At 37.2% G+C, this 21,700-nt stretch overlaps 1 protein-coding gene across 1 annotated transcript in view; it reads right to left on the bottom strand.

Moving 5' to 3' along the window:
- Window positions 1-1,487: 1,487 nt before the first annotated feature.
- LOC113228512 (thrombospondin type-1 domain-containing protein 7A-like) overlaps window positions 1,488-21,700 on the bottom strand; it is an 88,172-nt gene continuing 67,959 nt past the window's right edge. Inside the window, exons 3-10 of the mRNA XM_026461847.1 lie at window positions 8,979-9,078; window positions 8,205-8,312; window positions 7,311-7,456; window positions 7,045-7,173; window positions 6,443-6,660; window positions 5,616-5,721; window positions 5,318-5,526; window positions 1,488-5,218 (exon numbers count right to left, since the gene is read on the bottom strand). Of these exons, the coding sequence (XP_026317632.1) occupies window positions 2,513-5,218; window positions 5,318-5,526; window positions 5,616-5,721; window positions 6,443-6,660; window positions 7,045-7,173; window positions 7,311-7,456; window positions 8,205-8,312; window positions 8,979-9,078 (3,722 nt within the window). The 3' untranslated portion in view covers window positions 1,488-2,512. The remainder of the gene's footprint in view (window positions 5,219-5,317; window positions 5,527-5,615; window positions 5,722-6,442; window positions 6,661-7,044; window positions 7,174-7,310; window positions 7,457-8,204; window positions 8,313-8,978; window positions 9,079-21,700) is intronic.

The raw sequence follows: 21,700 nt of genomic DNA on the forward strand, positions 1-21,700 counted from the left end.
TTTATAAAAACACAATCAAATTTTATTAAATATCAAATATTGTATTGTCTAACACGACTCCTTAACTATCATGTTTCACATCAATATCTGTTAATGGCATATGATAATACGGTTACAATACATTTGTAAGGACTAAGACAGATAAATGGATAGCGCATAGAATTGTTAAACGTAAATAAGTATGTTAAAGGTAGAAAACTAATATATTAGTTACTTAACAAAATATTGTCATGCGATGAAGGAACGAGAAGTAGCGAATCACATCCGTAATAATTTAACGTTATAAATAGATAACTAAAATGTAGGTACTTAATAAATGGGTAAATACAATTATGAACGATGAGCCATAACTTATAATAATCTCAGAACAGAGTCCTAAACAACCGACCTTAAAAGGCATTCATCCCCTAGTTTATCACTTCTAAAGGTGGAATATTTTCTTCAAATTTACTATAAATAATACATACAAAATAAAGAACAGCCGGATTGAGAACATCCTCCTTTTTTTTGAAGTCGGTTAATAATAGGGTATTCATAGTGTATTAGGATATTAATTGATAAATCTGCTTTATGATCGAAAAAGTTAGAAGAAACAATGAAATTATGAAATTGAAGAATAGAAATCTCATTACATTTGAAAGAAGTTGAGAAGAACACACTCACATTATAAGTTATTATAAATACTTGTCACGATACATGCGCTTAAATGCAAAATCTACAAAAAAGTGTTATACACGATTATTATTTCAAAATGGTATGATCAGTTATGATACGTCTTACATTCTACATTAGGTAGGTCTATTTGTGCGCCAAAGCTCTACATGGATGATACAATAAGCGGTCGGGGTCCTATCTTCAACAAGAGACATTATCTTTGTGTTTAGTGATGAGACGATGTGATCAGATTGAGAAAATATTTATAATGTGTAAAACAAAATATACTTTACAAACAACGGGTTTTTAGAACACCTTTTGTCTATAGCTTCAGGCTTTAGTTCCTTGGTGAAGATAGTTTTGTGACCGTCCGGTCACTCTTTACACGACTCTAAATTCACTGATATGTGGCATGATGTGTCACGTCTTTATTGGTCTAGTGCGCGCGCCGCTCTGTATTGTAGGTACAATACAAGGAAACAGCAGTTCTTTTCTCCACATCCATACTTAAATCGATTTTTAAAAATGTTCAAACTTACGTACATATTCAACTTAAAATCTGAATATTTTGTTGTAAAAGTTACACATCAAATATATAGGTTCATAAAGACACGTTCAATTCTGCCTATTAAACTAAAGTAATAAGTTTACTTATAATAACTTAATAAAAAGCATTGACTTACAAATAAATGGACGACGGGTCTAATACAAAAACCACGAAAAAAATGTCCCAAGTCAACCTATTTAAACGTAGTGACATGTCAAGGAATATGAAAAAGCTAAAACGTTGAATTTAAATTGTAATGTCATCGCAGTACTGTCTAATTTTGCTTGCTTCGCTGTCAGTCGAACAAACGAAGACTAGAGCGTGAATGACGCTCTGTATACAATTTTAACGCCCTGTAAATTCGGACACTTTTTAGCGCGGACCCGACGTCCATATAATTGTACGTCAATGATAAAAAGAGATCAATTCTTGTTTTAGAGTCTGTCGATATTTTATGTCTAAGTCCAGGACAATAGCAAACATAGAAGCCTATCAAAATGGACGGCTCTTGTTAATTCATGTCGCTACGTCACGATCAAAGTTTGTAGGTAAATTAAACAGCATCGGAGAAAAAACAATTATTTACTACAAATATTTATAAGTAAAATATTCGCACTGCTGACCGTATAGAGTTGATCTTGCTAAAGTGGTAAATTGGTTAAGTTTCGAGAGGCACCTACTGCCGAACATCATCTACGGATGAAGCTACATGAGTAGCTACGCTAGACATGAATATTGTCAATCAAAAAGCGCGACTGTCTGAACTACGATCGACGAACACGCGGAAATGTAAAAACCATCTAAATTAGCGTAAATACGTCGTAAAAACGTGGAAGCACTCCTGCGGACAGACTGTTTGCTGGCTATATACTTGTTACTATAAATATCCTCTAAGTTACAGGGTACAAACTGACGCTGTTAGGCAGTGTAAGTTACAAAATATAGTACTTACTTAGATTACCAAATTCTATATTTTATGTAAGTATGACCAAGGATATAAATAGTAAAAATCCGCAAATTAACAATGACATATACCCAATTCCTTGAGTGGCATGAGCAAGTAAATAAAACACTTGATGTTACACATCAGAATTTTTGGTAACAATAATAAATACCTAAATAAACAATTAACATAACATTGCTTAACAAAAACAACAACAAAGGTTTATTTAAACTAAGAATTCATTAACAAAAATGTTTTGCAAGTCGTTGAAATACAGTGGGACAACATCCATCAAGAGGTAGATTATATGGGCTCGGCTGGCGCCGAAGCATTACGAAGTGTCACAGAAGATAGTCTCCACGCTTGGTTTAAACTTTGGTTATTGTTTTCATTTTCCTGCTTCGGATGCATCTGAGCAATCCTTTGTAGACCGTGTATGCTCCGTATAAGCTGAGGATAATAGTCGCCGTCCATACTATTGCCAGTACAGAGTTGCTGCCTTCAATGTAACCATCGTGGTAATGTTCTTGTTCGGGCCAAACGCGGCGTGGACGTTCCTCCCGAGTTTCAACTGCTAGTAGGTCAGGGATTTCATCATTCTCTCCGGTGCAATTAGCCCATTCAATAGTAACATATCGTGAGGAGGTTCTACAAGAGCGGCGAGCTGATACCACAAGTTGACGAGTGCGAGAACGGGCACCGCTACGGCACGGGCCCCACGATCCCCAAGGGCCTGGCTGCCCGGCTTCGGACTCTTTACAACCACATTCTACTTCACATATTTCTTCCTCTTGGTAGTGTAGAGGCGGAGCTACGATTCTTCCGGGTAGCACTGAGGCACAACGCCAAGGTTCTAGATACGCTTCAACTGCTGGTTCATCTCCAACACTGGTCAGTTCGCAACGAGCGTGAGATATCTTCACTCCCCAGCCGCATGCTCCTTCAGCTGCTTCTCCTGACGCGGTTTGCACATGGCAGCCAAGAACAGGTCGAGCTACCAGTCGTAGACAAGGTTCCCGAGGACATGGTGCGCGCTGTTCTATAGGCGGACAAGCACGGCCAGGCCAGACAGCTGCTGTTAGGTGTTGTCTAGTTCTACGCATGTGTCTCAAGGATGACGTATCGCCACAGGAGCAAGCAGAAGTATCCCATGGATTCCACTCTCCAAGAGCACAATCGACGCCGCATGGCACGTAGCACCATGACTCACTTGCTTCCGTTGCTGTAGCTTTTGGACAGAAACTATCATTAACAAAAATACCATCGCTGCGTAAGCATCGTACTGCTCGTTTCTTTATTCCTTCTCCACACGGAGATCCTCCTAATGGTTGACAGTCATCCCAGGGTGCAACATGCCAGGAGTAAGTATGTGGCGCGCATGGCTCGGCAGCTACTAAGTGAGGACAGTTGGCACCACCATCTTCAGCTGGTCGAAGTACAACTCGCGTACGATCTCGACGTCCGCCCCATTTTGTTTGCTCACACGGACTCCAATCAGACCAAGCGCTAACGACACAATCAGCAGGGCAAGGCGCGCGACAGGTGGCCTCACGCGCAGGCGTTGGGCCTGCACCAGTTGTCTCACATTCTGCGTCTTCGAGTCGTTTTCCTTCCGTGTCCATACACGTAACAGTGCGATTAATAACAGCATGTCCGCAAAGAGCACGTCGTGGGGCGCATACAGACCATTCGCCGAGTACCCAGCGAGACTCAGGCATAGTGCATGTTGCACGTTGCAAAGTTGCACCGCATTCACGCCCACCAGCACTGCCTTCCTCAATGACTTCTCTAGTTCGGAAACGGAAGGCTGCACGTGAACCTGGCTCAGCAGCGCAAGGACCCCACTCACCCCAAGCACCAGTCGCGCAGTCACGTGCACATCGTACTGTACATGGACCTCGAAGAAGCGCCGGAAATTCTTCGTCATATGTGTAACCGTCCGTTGATGCTTCCCGGACTCGAGTCGGCCCAGTGAGAGGATGATATTTTTTACAAACATCCATCGGAACATCACGAGTTCCAATTAAACAACGCGCTGCTCTCAACGCTCTACCTTCACCACATTCAAGGCCAGATGGTAGAATACAATCTGAATCGGAAGGTAAAAGTTCTAGGGTGACGTTTTTGCTTACACATGTCGGTATGTCAGGTTCAGCTGCATCTAGGTATTTGAGAGGATTAGAGCCGATAGTATCACAAGTAAGAGACGGTAACGCGTGATCGCAGGATACATGACACGCCGCTACACTACGTGGTACTAGTTGGCCAGCACAAGCACCAACTTCCACTCTATGTGAATCAGACCCACACCAAATGCTTCTCACTCTGTAACCTCGTCCACAATGTTGTTCAGGGGGCAGACGACAGGTACTCCATTCGCCGGCAATCCAAGTAGCCTCGCGTGCGTGGCACGACCGCGGCATTGGACAATCACGAGTTTCTTGTAATGGGCCGCAGTTGGGACCTCCATGAACTTTGCGTACTCGAACTTGTTTCCCAGGTTCACAGGTATTCGGGCAAGGTGACCACGGCATCCACGCTTCAACTCGGCATCCACGGCGACATCGAACTGTACATGCGCGTTTAGACGTTGGTCGACGCAATGGTAAACATAGAACGTCGCGCACCACGTCTGCATTGTTCTGTACACACATAACATCTCTAGTCATTTCGCCTTCCTCTATACACGGTTCCTCCTCATCACTTTCATTGAAGGGCTCGTTATCCATTAAATCCGTGTAGTTGATAGCAGGCATGTAGTCAGTTCGGCGTCTCTCACAAGGTCCCCATGGTGTCGCAAGCCAAGAATATGTGGCACATGCATGGGTATTGCAGGTTTCGTTCTGAATAAGCTGTTCTTCAGAAGGACACGGCCAGCCGTCGGGGGATGCATGCGCGAGGATGTATCGTCGTCGAGTGGTGGTAGGTCGGGGATGTTGAGCGGCACAGGCAGCGGAGCATGGCGTCCAAGGGCCCCAGGCAGAGACGACGCAGTCACCTGCACATGCAATGCGACATCTCTCGTTGCGTGCCGGTGCGCCTGTACCACTACACCAAGCTCGCTGAGCTTCTTTCTGAAATGTAAAAAGTAAGCACCAGTGAGCGTATTTGTATTGTATAAATTATATAAATTAAGCAATCCTAATCGTTACAATTTTAAATCACAGAGTTACCCCATCATGTCCTATACAGCGTAGTTCTCTGGTCCTTCTACCAGGTCCGCACGTTGTATGTGGTTGATTCAGAACGCAGGGGCCCCACGGTAAAGCTTTCCACGACGCACATCGTGGTGTAGAGCATGTTCTCTTCTCTTCAAGAGGAGGGCACGGAGCGCCACCTCCTGAAGCCGCTGAAATTACACGACGACGTCGCACACTGTAGCCTGAAAAAAGCAGTTAACATAATTATAATAAAATACCCAACAAATAACATTCCTTGTGACATGAGTTCAGTGGAAATAAAAATGTTTACCAGTTGTAGTCAATTGCTGTACTGGAAAAAGAGGACATCCATCAGTAGGCTGACATGCTCCCCACTCGGACCATGGACCAACTTCACAATCTCGGGGACATGGAACCTGGATAAAAATTATTATACCATTGATTTTGGACACGCTTGTTACTACACCACATAAATAACTATAGTACAAATAATTAACAAAAGCAAAGAACAACAGGCGAACTTGTTAATAATTACAATTTCTTCCGGGACATTTTCGCATAACTCAGAAAAATAAAAATAAACTAAGCATTTCTAAAACAGAATCGCAACGGCACCGCAAACGTTTAGCGATTTTTACAGGAAGAAAGAAGAAATTAAAATAAAACAATCTATTATTTTTAACCGACTTAGTAAAAAGGAGGAGCTTCTCAATTCGACTGTATTTTTTTGTCTGTATGTTACGCGATTATTCCGACATTTGGAACCGACTCTTTTGTTGGGAACGGTTAGGGGTATCTCAGTAGTGGTCTCTTTAAATGTGTAGAAAACATTAGATTTCACTCACTTTCCGATAAGCGATTTCAATAAAACTTTTCAAATAAATGTAGTTCTACAAACTTTTAAGGTCGATTTTTTAAATTTATAATCGAAACACCGAGCGGACGCTTTAATTCTTTAATTAATATATCCTATAGTGCGAGAGACGATTCGCTCCATGAATTGGGAGTGCACCCGGGAGCAGGCGTATTATTATACTCATTAATCTGGTAATGTAGCATTTTTTTATTGGATGGTTAATATTTTAAACTCCATTGAAGATTTTCAGTACAGTATACAAAACCTGTGTAATTAATTACCTCGCAAGGTTGAACAAGCGTAGGCATAACGGCATGAGCGCACTGCGCCGGATGCAGCGTACGTCCATCTGCACGGACACATGTAGCCTCACGGCGCTGTACTCCGCCGCCACAACTCGCCTCACTAATTCCCTTATTTTCATCACTGGAGTCATCGTCATCATCGTCGTCGTAGATTGCGTCGTTTGCTTCTGCGTCGTCGTTGTCATCGTCACTTGCTGTATTTTTATTATGTTGGGCACATTACAGACCATAAGCAATTCTTATATTTAATTTGTTTATTCCAGGCGGTTCAGTAACATAATAATTTAAAAAAACCTAGTAAGTAGTGTATACGAATGAAAGAGGGGTTGATTCAGCACACATATGCTATTCTTTGCATCACCCTAAGGTTATTCTCTGTTTTTAAATTAGTATTGCATTGTATACTCCGATTAATCTTCTATACGTACCTATTAAATAATTACTAAGTACCTACCTAGGTAATTAAGTATAAATGACATCGAAGATATACAGGTCATTGTGTTCCACATATGTGTCCCAGAAGGTAGACGTTATGCAGAACGTGTTGTAGGGTTATCAAACAAATGCCATATTGTTACCTGGGATGGGTGTTGCGGGTTGCTCAACGGCGACTTTGCACACACCCCACGGACCAGGCGCCCAGTGTGCGCTGGCTTCGAGCGATGCTGGTCGCACCTCTTCTACAACGTCGCATTCTTTACCTCCTCCTATTTGAAATATACGAGTATTTCTCAAACAATAGTATCAATCGTCGTGTTTACTTAACATGACAATATCGATAGCATGTGAGTATTACATTAAATAACCTGTTATTCACAGAAAAGTTACTATAGTTATTTTCTACCTTGTGGCAGTTTCTTCAATCTCCTGGTGCGCACGAGAGCTCCATCAACTCGAGGCCTCCATGGTAGCCATTCACCTAGCGAGCAATCATCTCGCACTACACACACCCTAGTAGTTCCGATGATAGCTACAGATGTGCCGCAGTACCTGATTATTATTCAAATAACGCATGATGTACAACTCAGTAAAACGTGTAACTATCTTAAGTATCTACCTACCTTCCTAATAAACGGTCTCTGACACAAGCCTGAGCTTAGTGCAGAGGCCGCAAGTAAAAAAGCGAGATAACTAATGAATAATTACACAATTGGCTAGTTTACCAATGAACTTCAATAATTTATATCGTTTATTAATGTGTTCAGACAATAAACGATTATTATTATTATTATCTATGTTGTATTGTACGAATGATTATTACCTGAAATGTGTTGTAATAAAGTTAAGCTCCTTAGTGACAATCTCAGCACAAACAACTTTTTACAAGTTAAAAGTGAGATTGCTTATTGATGGCCTTTGCCGAGGAAGTTCTATAAATAAGACACGTAACTTTTCGCTTGACTAGACGTCGAAGTGGCAAGACTGAAGATCAATAGTCGTTGGCCATCGGTGACCCAGTTTGAGGAAAAATTAAGGATGTATGAGACATGAATCTAGATTATGTATAGTTTTAAAACTTAGACGTATATCAAATGTGACTTCTTATATTTATGAAATTATGTAGTCCATATACTTGGGAATCGGAATTTTTCAAAATTGTGTACAATTTTTAGCGGAAATGGTATACATTCCTTAATTTCTATTTGTATAATGATTATCTTGTTGCATTGTTATTAAAGACATTGCAAAAGCGCCAAAAATATGTAGAAAGTGTAAAGAATTTATGTCGTATTCTCACATAGCCTCGACGAATCGTCCGCTCTTAGCCCGGCACTGCACCTGCCGCCGTTGCAGCCCCAGCCGAGGAGTATGCACAAGTGAGTCCGTTTCCGAGCGGCCTTGGTATCTGGAGATTAACAATTTTATAATTACTCTAGTAATGGTTTTAGTTTAGGTTATGTCGTCTGGTTCATAGCTTCTGTGACTATTTCAAGTTGGATACGTAAGTTTTAAACCTTGGTAATAAATTCTAATTACATACTGATTTGGTATAGTACCCACGAAAAATTTTGGTATTTGTGGAAATATTGTAAATGATGACTTATAGTTACTTTTCTTTAGTGTTAAAAGAGCGCGTTTGCGCGCTGCATCCGATTAGAATTCGTTCCTAATCCGAGACTATACAAATCTAGAAAACTCGGACCCGCTTCGAGTATCGCTTGTGCGAAGTCCGAGTCCAATCCGAGAAAATACGAACATCACTTGTACAACTAGAGATAAAATGATCCCTGTGACATTTCGGACCGTCATTTCTCGGATTCGGAACGAATATGAATCGGTAATTGGGCAAGTAGAACCAAAAACCCATAATACCTTATTTATAAATTATAATAATACTTAAAATAGGTTGCTTTATTATGTAGGTATTTGTGCTTAAACTATTATCATAGTTTTTAGGGAAGATTTTATAATACTGCGCTATTATATTGCCCGTACTGCCTAGTCTAATAAATGTAACAGCAAGTAAAAATATGTTTTGTGTAAGTAAATGTAAGTATAAGGCCACAGTTACCTGTCCGCGAGGCTCATGGCGTGTTCAGATTTTCCTATAGGGCCACATTGCGTCCAACGGCCTACATACACGGTAAATTCGCCATCATTTGGGATGGGTTCTGTAACAAAAGATAATCAATTTTGGTATAGAAAACTTGAAAAACAATGCAATTTCGCTAGTAAGTAATTTAAAAAAAGTACGTGATCCGCTGTTCCGCGTGCTAATTTGTAAAACAAATTTATTGATCGCACAAATTAAAAACGAAGGTAACTCACAAGTTGCGACGTCGTCTCAACCCTCGCAATTTCAAACATTCAAATGTGTTTGTTTGTAAGCAGTAGAGCTCCCTGTGAAAGAGTTCGTCCAGGGAAATACTAACATCTTACCTATTTCTGCCGCCAAGCAGTAATGTTAGCATTACTGTGTTCCGGTTTTGAAGGGTTAGGATGCTGGTGAACTTACAGGCATATGGGACTTGTCAACTTAAGTCTCAGGGTGACGGGCGCAGTGGCAGTGTCCCTCAGATCTTTGCGATTTGAAGCTCTTAGTGTCACTGCAACTGTTATGGACAGGCGTATAGCTAACCATCAGGTGCACGACTTGTTCGTCCCGTCACTTGTTATTATTAAAAAAAGTGTTTAATCCCCTTTAAAGTAACAGTGCACATTAAAATTTACAAAATCCATTTCGTTATATGGAAAGTTTAAAAAACTACATTTTAAGGTCGTTCTCACTAAAACGATTCTCATCGTTATGTTCGTTGTGAATCTTTCATTACTGTTGAAAAGGCTTGGCAGTATATAAAGTACATATATTATGTCAGTCAGGCAAACGACTGATAGAATATATAGAGTCATAATTTATTTGTGACATAAAGAGTTGTTTGTCAGTACGTAGGTCATCACATCTACTGGTGAACTTAGTCGTCCCCAAAGATCGTCACAAACACTGGTCTTGCATTGCTTGTGTCCATTGGATACTCGTAATCTTTTGTCTGCATTATAGGTAATGAAATACAAATAAATAGATGCCACTATGACGATTACATATCTACTTAGATACCGACAGTTTTTATCTTACAACTGGGGGTGCACGAAAGGAGCCTCCCCGCACACCGTACCATTACTTTCTTGAGCATCTGGCCTGCCCTGGATAACACTCAGCGAATACTTTACGACGATTGGCAAATCCTTTCAACATCATCGGCTAGGGACATGGGAAAAGTATTGATACTTTTTGGTATCGAGTACTTTTCCTTTCGATAGCGATACTTTTGTACTCGATACTTTTCAGGTATTAGTACTTTTTGACAAGTGTCGTCTCGTTTGGAATAATTCCTACATGAGACACCTCATATTATAACGCAAGCCACCTTGCGTTTTCTTTTTAAATCGCAACAATCATCTCAAATGACTTGGTTGTATTATGTATGCTACCATTTGCCTCTTTATAAGAATGAGTATGAAGAAAAATAATTAGAAACATTTGAACAAACCTTGATTGAATTTAACAATTGATCGATTTAATCAATTTCTTTATTTATTGTTTGTTTCAATTAATAATCATAAATCAAATAAAAGACTGGTTTATTCCTGTGTTTTTTTTTGTCTTTAAGTAGGGAAAATTTGCTGGACACAAATATCGATACCTTGAAGTATCGATACTTTTATGAGTACGACACTTTTTATGCGATACTACTCATGAGTACAGTATCGATACCTTACAAATCACATAGTGGATTTTTTTTATAGACAACTAAAGAAAGCATACAGTAAAAATACAGTAAACAGTAAAAATGCCTTATTTTACTGTGCCCAGTCTTAACCCTAAAGTGTTCCACAAACTTACATGTGGCGTAGGTTTTCTTTTTTATGAAAATACATACCTAGTTATTTGTAGCACGATATCCGTATGAAGATGAATGACCTCCCCATGACCTAGTAGGCCTACATGCGTGAACAAATATCATAAGTTGGGAATAACAGAGTGTATTTATGAGCTTACGGAAATTGCTAAGTAAGTTGGTGCCTAGTTTTGTAAACATGAGGTCAACGTAAATATACCTTATTTGTATAGTCTATGAAGTAAGCATAATAATTTACGCGTATGGATATATTTAACTTCATTTTAAATATAGAAATTAATATTTGAAATGTTTCCAACATTGCAATTACCGGAAAGAATATAAATAACTGAACATATCATATAATGATTCAAGCTTCATATGTTTATATTATTACTTTGAATATTTGTTGTTTGTTGCATTGCATCCTCCACCTGAGTTAATTTACTTAGGAGTTAATGTTCATGTTAACCATATGATACAATACTCATGTTGCACAAAAGACCAACATGTATAACTAAACAAAAGACAGGGTGCCATAGACATAGGCTGCCGTATTTGTATAACAGGCAGATCAATTGGGGTAACAGGAGGAATTTAAAAATAATAACAATTTGAAGTGTAATTATAGCAGCAGTGGGAGAGTTCGTCCAAAGAAGTACTGCCACCTTACCTATTTCTGTCGCCAAGTAGTACTGCGTTCCAGTTTTGAAGAGTAAGTGTGCTGTTGAAATTACAGGCACGTGGGCTTGTCAACTTACTCACTACAACAACTGTCTCAGGGCGCAGTGGCAGTGACCCTCAGATCTTTCTGAATTAAAGCTCTGAGTAGCACTGTAACTGCAAGTGACGTGTCTCTTACCACCAGGTGCACGACTTGTTCGTCCCGTCACCTGGTGTCATTAAAAAAATACAGCTTTCGTGGTTATTGACTATTAATAATTACTGTTTTCTTAGAATTATTAATACAAAGATCGAACACTTAGATAATATCAGTACAGAGTACTAAAAAAACCGACCTCAAAAGTACGTGGAATCACATCTATTTGCCAAGTTTTATTGAAATCGGTTACCGGAAAGTGCGCAAACCCGGATTCATCCCCTAATTCGCCACTATACGGAATTTGACACAGGAGATAATAAAAATCGGTTCTCACTGTAAGTCAATGTTCTCACTACTCAAAGTCCATTAAGAGAAAAACGCCTTGAATTGGAGAATAGAAAATAATAAAATTATATAATAAATTTTATCATTTAGGCGCTATTTATAAAAATGAATCTTTTTCCGCGAACAGCCACACTTAGAGGGGGATGATTGTGTTCAAAATTAAATGGGACCACTATGGAGGTACCCTCTTTCGAACAGAATCGAATTGAGAACCTCCTCCTTTTTTTGAAGTCGGTTAAAAAATCCTTCGATCTGGTCGGATTCGAACCGACGTCTCCTAGCAAACCGTGCCAGACGCAATGCCCACTAAGGCATGGAACGAACCAGCGGACCTCAAGAATTTTTCTACGCTTGCTGTCGGAGCATTGTATTTGGTTTTCAACTTTTTAGCCGTAGCACCATTTATGAGAAATATAAGAAAGTTTACGTCGCCGCGTTAGGTACCTTTACAGCTACCAGCCCTAGCCAAAGATGTCGGCTATTAAATGTAACTAAATTTTTATTAAATATCAGAATGTTAACTATCTTGATATTAATTTTTTTTTGTGAATTTCTCCACTAGTCTGATAGAATTATTAATATAAAGATCAACAAAAGTAAAAAAAAATCCAAAGATCGTTACTTCTTTCTAAAGAAATATCTTTGTATTAATAATTGTATCAAACTAGTGGAGTGATTTCACAAAAAAATAATTGAATATCATGGCGGTTAAACATTCTGTCTTTCAACAAATATTTAATTACGGTTTTCTTACCACGATATGAGTTCTTTTTATTTTCCCGATATTTCAGAACGGTTACACGTTCCATGGTCACGGGTTGACAAATCGTGGTAAGTAGTGGTGATTAGTAATAATAACAGATAGAACGTTTATTAAATGCACTACACAGCATACTAAACTACATTTAATGAACAATACTTATAATTCTTACAGAGTCCATAGATAGTAATAGAGACATTAGTAATTACCGCATTATTAATGTATTTCTGGCTATTGTACAATTTGTACGTCACATTCAGTAATTTACATCGGCTTTCGTGTGGTCAGCTCATAAATACGACGACCTTATGTTTGCTTCTACTTTATTTAGGTCTTTATAGTACCCGACCGCAGAATTACTACCCATTTTTATGGCTTGTTCTAATATCATTGTGGTAAATTAAGCGACATCAAATTAAGTGACTGTATTAGATGTTGACAATAATGTACACCCCTCATTCTGTAATTGTTATTTTCTTTAAATATAGTTTAATATATAGTACGATTGTTTTTAAAATAGAATGAAAAGGATTTAATGAATGAACCGTGTGTGGTATATAAATCTCTTTCATAGTTGAAGTCTTCTTGTCAGTGCCAAATAATGTATTAAATATAGTATCTCAAATTTTAAAAGTAAGATTAAACCAATATTTCTCTTGGTTTTTGTCTTTCATGTATCACCGAGTCGGACAATGTAAGGGATTTTAGAAAAATAAAATTGTTATTTCTTAAAGAACATTGACTGACACGATTGATTTAAAGATATTTAAGTGGCCGAAAGGAATACTTAACGACAGCGTAGTAGGTATGGTATAATATGTAAGCATGAAAACTCAGGGCATTCTTGTTGTGAGGTTGCATGTGATGATTATAATTAATATATTATATTGTTAATAGTGCTTTGTATCTAACCCTAGGTAGCAATTAAAGTCATCACCATCATCAACCCTCTCAGTCGAGTGTTTAGGCCATAGTCAGCTGGCCCAATGCGGGTTGGAGCTTTACATGTTTTCCGAGGGTTGTAAACCTTTTGCGACGTGCAGGTTTTCCTTTACCGAAAAGCTGTTGGTAAATTTTAAGTTAAATTTCGCACATAAATTCCATAAAACACTCAGAGGTGTGAGTCCGGATTTGAATCCAGGGCCTTTGTTTGAGAGGCGGTAGGCGATTAGGCTACTACGACGACTATTTAATGTTACATTAAAATGTTGTAAAAACCACTATTACAAACTTAGAATAAAATTCGTGTACTTCAAAAAGTGAATAAACTCATCATATCGTCGAAACAAATTTAACGAACCCAAATATACTGTAAGTATTTGAAAAGTAGGATACTATGCAGATTGCCCTGGTTGCAGATCAATGTTGCCATATTGTAAAGTCATCGGATTTCCGTCGTATTCTAAATGTCAAATCGATCGGACAGTCGGAAGTAAAATCAATATTCATCTTAGTACTGAGATCTCTACTGGGACTTTACTGGGAAAAGAGCTGAAGATAAACAACTGAACATTATATTTATCAAACATAGCTAAGAACCATCCTGATTTAATTGACCTACGATTTAAAAAAAACAGCTTTGGATCAGTTGTCCGTTTGGAAGCCACGATGCCACAGACAGACACACAGATGTAGACAAAGATGTCAAACTTATAACTCCTCTCCTTTGCGTCGGGGTTAATAACCATCCCGATTGATTTATATTTTTCATATATAATAAAAAACAACCATTTTGAGCTCACTCTATCCGTTTGGAAGATATGACGCCACAGATAAACGAAGACTTCAACCATATAACGTCGGGAGCTAAAAAAGTACGAATTTTTAACACAGTTTTCTACGAGAATGCTACGGCGTAGCTTTATTCTGCGGTATTTCGCAGCAATTTGTTTGATACTTTACTAATTATTTTACCGTGTAACAGTGCCGGTGACTGGCATTTATTCGCATATATAAAGTATATATACGAGTATTATATTATTAGTACGTAATTTTGTAGGCATCGTTATATCATTACATAATACGCATTAAGTATTTTGATGACTTAACAAAAGGACAGAACTCGTTATACTAGCAGCAGTTTTTGTGGAAAAAGTATTTTCTTGGTATTTTAAGGTACTTCGTAAACGCCAGGTCGCTCAAGTATCCACGCGTTCCGTGTTAGTTGTTTGTCTTCTTTGTAATGTATTACGTCTTAACTGACAGACACAGAACGCGTTCCGACCCTGTCAATAAATTTATGGATTTACAGTCAATAAGTTTCAACCTTCTTTTTGTAGAATCCCAAAATAGCTACACTAAAAAGTTTCATGTTATACAATATACTATAAATACAATATATCACGTATCACTCCACCACTACGTTTCTATCTTATGACACAATAATGGTGCAAAAACACAGTTGTAAAAGATAACAAGCTCTGAAAACCGCCTACGAATCATTAAGCCCCGAAAACCGATAATTGAATCAACCTGGTTTTTTTATTTTAAAAATATACCATCACTAATAAATAACCATATTTTCTATCTGTAGTTGAATAAAAAAACCGACACCAAAAGTTCGTGGAATTACATCTACTTGCCAAGTTTTATTAAACTATCAAAAAAAGGTCGAACCTTCTCCTTTTTTTGAAGTCGGTATATAAAAGAAAAAATAGAATAAAAAAATAGATGCCTACTCTCATACAATTTGTTAATCGTCATATTTGTACATGTTAGTTAAAACACTTTCTATTGATGATTTTAAAATAAATCTCTTGTGAATATTATGAGCGTTTTGTCATAATATAGAATTTTGTAAGTTTTTACATTACTATGACACATTGAAATGAAACTAGTTTTTCGGATGTAAATTGCGTAAATGTGTTTTTTCAAACAATTCGACGTTTCGGGCTCTTTACCCGATTTAGATCGGAAAAAATTCCTTCATATCGTATACAGAAATATCAATTTTCGATAAGGGTATTAAATTTCTACTTGTCTCGTTAGAAGTAGTTGCTGAAAGTATTTCCATGATGATAACAACATGTTTTTGCAGGAAAATTTAAAAAAATATGTAAATAACGAGAAATAAGTAAAAGCAAATTAAATATTACAATAATAGCTTCGTTGGGTTTTGCTAAAATAATAGAATATTCATGAGTAACAGCAACTTTTTTTAGAATATAATGAATTATTTGCAATAAACACTATACTATTTCAGAATCTTTCATTTGTCTTCTGAGAAGCAATTCCAATGTATATAGATAGGTGGGTACATGATAATATATCACATCAAGTATGGATGAAACCATACTCTAATTACAAAATATTAATAGAAAATTTAATGGCTTTATATGATGGTGAAAATTATAATATTGTATATTTAATGAATTAAACTTAAATAATTTTCATTTTAAATATACATTAATGTATATTTAGTCTTTTGCTCATATATATCTGATATCTATATTAGACGCTGCTCTCCTCCTCAATGAGTATAGAATCTACGGTAGTCGAATTGAAATAAAGGGGAAAGTGCTTTATTTTAAATTGTTTCAACTAACTAGCAAAATAAATACAAACTCACATTCAAAATGTGTAATTAATGAGTGCAAATGGCATATTAAGTTAGTAAACTTTCGTACATGTTAACGTGCTGCAAATTAGTTAATTACGTGTTAAAAATTACTTACTACTAATTTATTACATTGTAACTTACCCAGCTTGGCAGTTTAAACTAAAAAACCTATTGATTTTTAAATTTCTAACATTGAAAAGGAATCGGTCTTAATCATGAACAACTTTCCTACCTTCTTACGATCAAAGTGAATTTATTAGATCTATTAATTTCATGTCAGTTGCATTTTCATTAATGATAAAGGTGATACAATTCTTATTTTAAATTAAGAATCTGATGTCTAACAAAATAAATGATGGCTAAAGGTTCAAAGAGTTTTATTGTTGTTTTTAAACATATAAAAATGAAGATAGCTTTTTAATTAAGAAAAAAGTTTACCAGTCTTTGGAAGGAGAGTGAATTAAGGAGCGGATGGAGGAGAAATTAATGGAAGCAGAAGTTTTACCCAGTTTTATCTCGAAGTTTCATCAAATTAACGCTCACTCTGTAAATGTTATTTGCTAAAGTGATTATTGATTGATACCGCATTTTTTCCGAAAAATGCCCCAACAATACTTGTTGCAAGTTTATTTGTTTATGTTTTGCTTCTTTACTTGGTTTATAAGGAAGTAACGAACCTATTGACTGTTCTTCTTTTCTTCTTGAAGTGCCATCTCCTAACGAAGATCGGCTGTGCTTTTTCCCTCTTGGGCCCTTGAATTTGTGACGCGGAACAGATTCGTGGTACTCATGTGGAACTACTCGGCAAGATTTTGGAGCCGTGTGGTTTTTCTATTGATTGTGCAGATACTAATTTTAACATTTCTTTATAAATACCGTTTTATCCATACCGCATTGGTACGATATGTGTGCGTATTACGTATTGACATTCATAAGCACCGTATGCACCATTATACAACTGCAAGGCCTCCTAATTCCTCACATGCATACGTGTCTGTACGCTTCCGGCTTATCTCGGAGACGCGATTTGCATACAGTTTTCCGGAAATACTAGTTTAGGAAATGTATTTCGCGTACGCTGGGATATTATAGAGTGCTCTCCTAATGGTTTGCGAAGTTTTGTGGAGGTGATTCTACGTGTAAAAGAGATTTTTATTAATGAGTAGAAGCAACCCTTATGCAGAGATTTCAGAGTCCTTCTGTATATGCCGATTGTCATAACAAGTGCTTCTGCATATCTAATGGAATATACTCATACATATTTTGTGGCTACGATTTAAAGACGACAAATTTATCTAGATTCAATTAGTAAAACAATACAAATTGTACATACAATTAAACATATGGAGCAATTATACATGAGCAGCACAAAAAACGTTCTTCATTAGCGTTAATGCACATTTTCATACGAATGAACCAATTTTGAAAACATTTATGCCACTCCTCCGTGAGAATCTTTGAAACATATTTTTCAAACTCTGCGACAGCCTCTTCAGGTGATGAAAATCGTTAACCGCGTAACTGGTTTTTAATTTTTGGAAAGAAATAAAAGTCGTAAGGTGCCAGGTCGGGACTGTACGTGGGGTGGCTCGTAAGGTCAACGTTGTTCATCTTCAAAAATTAATTTGCCTGTCTGGTCGTGTGAGAACTGGCATTATCGTGGTGCACGATGATATGGCGTTTACGGTTACTTTTACGGAGTTTGTCAATAACATCCGGCAAACAAATGGTTGTGTACCAATCACTATTCACGGTACAACGATTCTTCAAAGCAACAGTAATCACGTGTTCAGTTTTATTAAAAAAAGAAGCAATCATCCGCTTAGAGGCACTTTACACGCGCGCAACTTTGGTTGGTTTCGGGTCTTCTAGAAAGACCCAAACGCTAGATTACTGCTTTGTTTTAAGATCTTAACTATAAATCCATATTTCGTCACCAGTTACAATGTCCCACACCAAATTTGACGCCCATCGTTGAATTTGGTAAGCCTAGGTAGCCTAGGTAAGTTTGAGCCTCAGTCAAATTGTGTGGGATCCACCGAGAGCACAGTTTTTTCACACCCAAATGTTTGTGTAGTATTGATTGTATTTGACTCATGCCTATGCCTAAAGATGCCCAATCTCACGGTATGTCCCATCGATCGTAGCATCGATATTTTTGTTGTTCACAGCAGTGGACGGGCGACCATCACGAAATTCGTCACTGAGATTCACAAGACCGCAATTGAATTCTGCAAACTAGCTATAAATAGTCATTTTGCATGGTGCTTCATCGCCAAAAACAGTTTGAAGCGAAGCTCCGCTGTTAAATTACACTTAATGTCGTAGAAAATCATACTATGAAAATTTTCACGAGTTAAATCCATGGTGATGTAGACAACCAATTTCTAAAATGATGCCACAATGTAAAAACAAGTGACAGTCAGATGAAACAAACTGTATTCTACAGCCAAAGAGTTCCATTTTCAAATGTTGTAATTACTTTTTAAATATTGTTTATGTAAGTGGCCAGTTCCGGAAACTTATAGTGCCCTATGGAAATGTGAAAGTTTGCCTTTCGGCGGAGTTTGTTTCATTACTTATTTTGTAGATATCGCATACCTTATATCAAACGTGAACGAATCTTTTGCTAAATTTGTAATATTTTATGCTTGGATAAGCCCCTATAATGCTCTACATACCTGAGTAGAGCGTTAACTAACTAAACACACTTATTATCACAAAGCGAACGTTTGAAAATGAATTTTCAGTTATGGCAGGAACGTGGATTCGCAATTTAGGGTAGGCGGGAGGGATGGGGGTGTATCTTCCGTCTGTCTCCCCCCATTATCCTTGCTGAAGATATGCGATACACGTTAATTAAACTTGAAGTATAATCTATGATCCAAGGGTATGTATAAAGTATACTAGATACGAACTTACATTATTTTCATCGGGTTTTCTATGTTCATTTGTTTCCGCTCTGTCAGTATATCATGATAGTAATGGTGCTGTTACATCGGCGAGGTGAGACGACAATCGAAATCTAACAGACCTATTTCCACCAAAAATTGACATTAATAGCTATCGGGAGCTCGCGATTGATTTTAATAGTCCACGCTGCGGTTGTGGATAGCAAAATAAAAATATTGAAAAGTAATAATAACATAAATTACTTGGTTGATAAGATAATCTTAAATGTAATAATCTTAAATTGTACGTACCCCAAAGCATCGCGATTGATGTTAACAGCATCGCGATCTCGCGCAAGGCATCTCGAGAATCATGTTGCAGAGTTAATCGACTCTGCGTACGATACGGTTCAATATTAGCGGTTCGATACGGTTCAATGTTGGTGTACCAACAAATATTTCAATTCTTGTCTTGTCAATTTAGACCATTCCTACCGAAGATGCGCTTGGGGAGAATTGTAATATTTGCCATACAAATTTCAAACCTCGTCTGGCCTCCCCGGTGGAATAGCACCTTAATAGTATTTTGAAAAAATAAGTATTCGATTCTTACTTTCAAATTCATCTAAGCACTGTTGTCATTTTACAGCGCATTGTGTTGTTATATTTCTTATATTTGTCACTCTTGCACTCTCTGAAATTTGTAATTAAACTGAGTGTCCTTGTCTTGTCAGTGTCCAAGCAAACTTGAAGTATCTATGGGTACAGGCATCCGTATAGTGTTGGGCATTTTGTAATGTAACGATCTTGAAATAAATAAAAAACAAACTTTCTTGTAATATTCATTTGCGTTTTGAAAAACTTGTGAAGGACATCGCTATAAAAATTTTTTAGAAGTTATTTTAAGAAATGGTATAATGTACATAAACTACTGTAGTTTATGTGTAAAAAATATCTATTTAGGGTTTCATAAATTTATATTATTTATCAATAAATTTATGACTCTGAGGCAAAAAAGATGAATATTACGTAGTGTATGTCTGGTATCAATCGGAAGAGCCACATTTCTGTCGAATTGTTTGTAGCTGCTGATAATTGGATAATTTGGGCAACTGATAATTGTGACTTTACGAGTCAAATACTATTAGAAATTCTCATATATTTATGTAATTAGTAGAAACGTTTGCCTTAGTCTTTGTTGATGCGGACTGCTAATGAGTAGAAGTCTCGTCATGAGTAGAAGTCTCGTCCATGGCATATTCCAAGTTCAATCCTTAACTACGTAAGCACTTATCATTGAGTGAAATTTAGTTTTTTCCTTTAATTACCTTATTTAAAAAAAATACATTTCCAAGGAACCGCCACGCTACAAGTCAAGGAAAAATTTATCTTTATAAACCATTACTCAATGGTCCAGTCCATTAACTGTGTAAATAAGGCGGGTAACTTGCTGGGGTTTCCGGAACGGTTTTTTTAAATTTTATTGTGTAAATTTTTGTACTGCATACGAGCATTGCGGCGTCATGCAGCATTTGGTTGTTGCCGTTACGCTATGGGACTTACTATATTTCTTAGTTATGTTCAATAAAGCCTCCGAAATATTATCAAAATACGTACGTCACATTGGTAGGTCAATGTACGTCACTAATTAAGTAAGAGCTCCACGTGAAGACTGGGTAAGATGTTTCAGTGTTTACACGTCAGAAGTAAACTCCAACTCGATTAGGACTTGGAGTATTGGGGTCTTTACATTAATTAAGATAATATACTTAGTTTGGAGCTTAGTAAATATACTATGCAGTATGATAACAGCATATACTCGTACAGCCGTACTAATGAATAACAAGTAAAAATTTAGTATAGGTATTTTGATGAATATTTGGGCGCCTTTCGCAAGGATTTATTTTATATGTATACATACATTTACCGCGTTTGTCACAACTTGGTTCGTCATATGTACAGGTACGATGTCCCGCCCCGCCGCGCCGTAAGTACGCAGAGATCCCTACGGAATCAAGTCGGAGTATCTAATTTCTTAAAAATAAATCAACAACACACATCAACAACACACATCAACACAATCTAGGGATATTTTAGTTTTTAAAGCATTAAAAAGAAACTACATAAAATCTGTTGAAACGTTCTTTTTTAAGATAATAACGTATTATTTAAGCGTTCGTATAACAAAATGCCCAGTATTTTATACTCGAGCAGAAAATTGAATATTTTTTTTGTTTCCGTCTTTTGTTTCGAATTTATTTGTTTTTTTGAATTTAGAATAGATAAAAGAAATGTGCCAGGATCAAATCGACATTTAAATGTTTTTGATATGACCATATGATTTTATATATACTCGATGCCATAGATATAGAAAAACAATATGACTAATACTCTTAGAAAACTATCTATTTATCTAGTGTAGATGTGAATATTTCGGAGTAGAAAAGCGTATAAATGGTACCACATATACAAACACACACACACACACACACACACACACACACACACACACACACACA

This window comes from Hyposmocoma kahamanoa, unplaced genomic scaffold (assembly GCF_003589595.1).
Source record: "Hyposmocoma kahamanoa isolate Upper Pololo Valley unplaced genomic scaffold, ASM358959v1 232, whole genome shotgun sequence".
Taxonomy (NCBI): Eukaryota; Metazoa; Arthropoda; class Insecta; order Lepidoptera; family Cosmopterigidae; genus Hyposmocoma; species Hyposmocoma kahamanoa.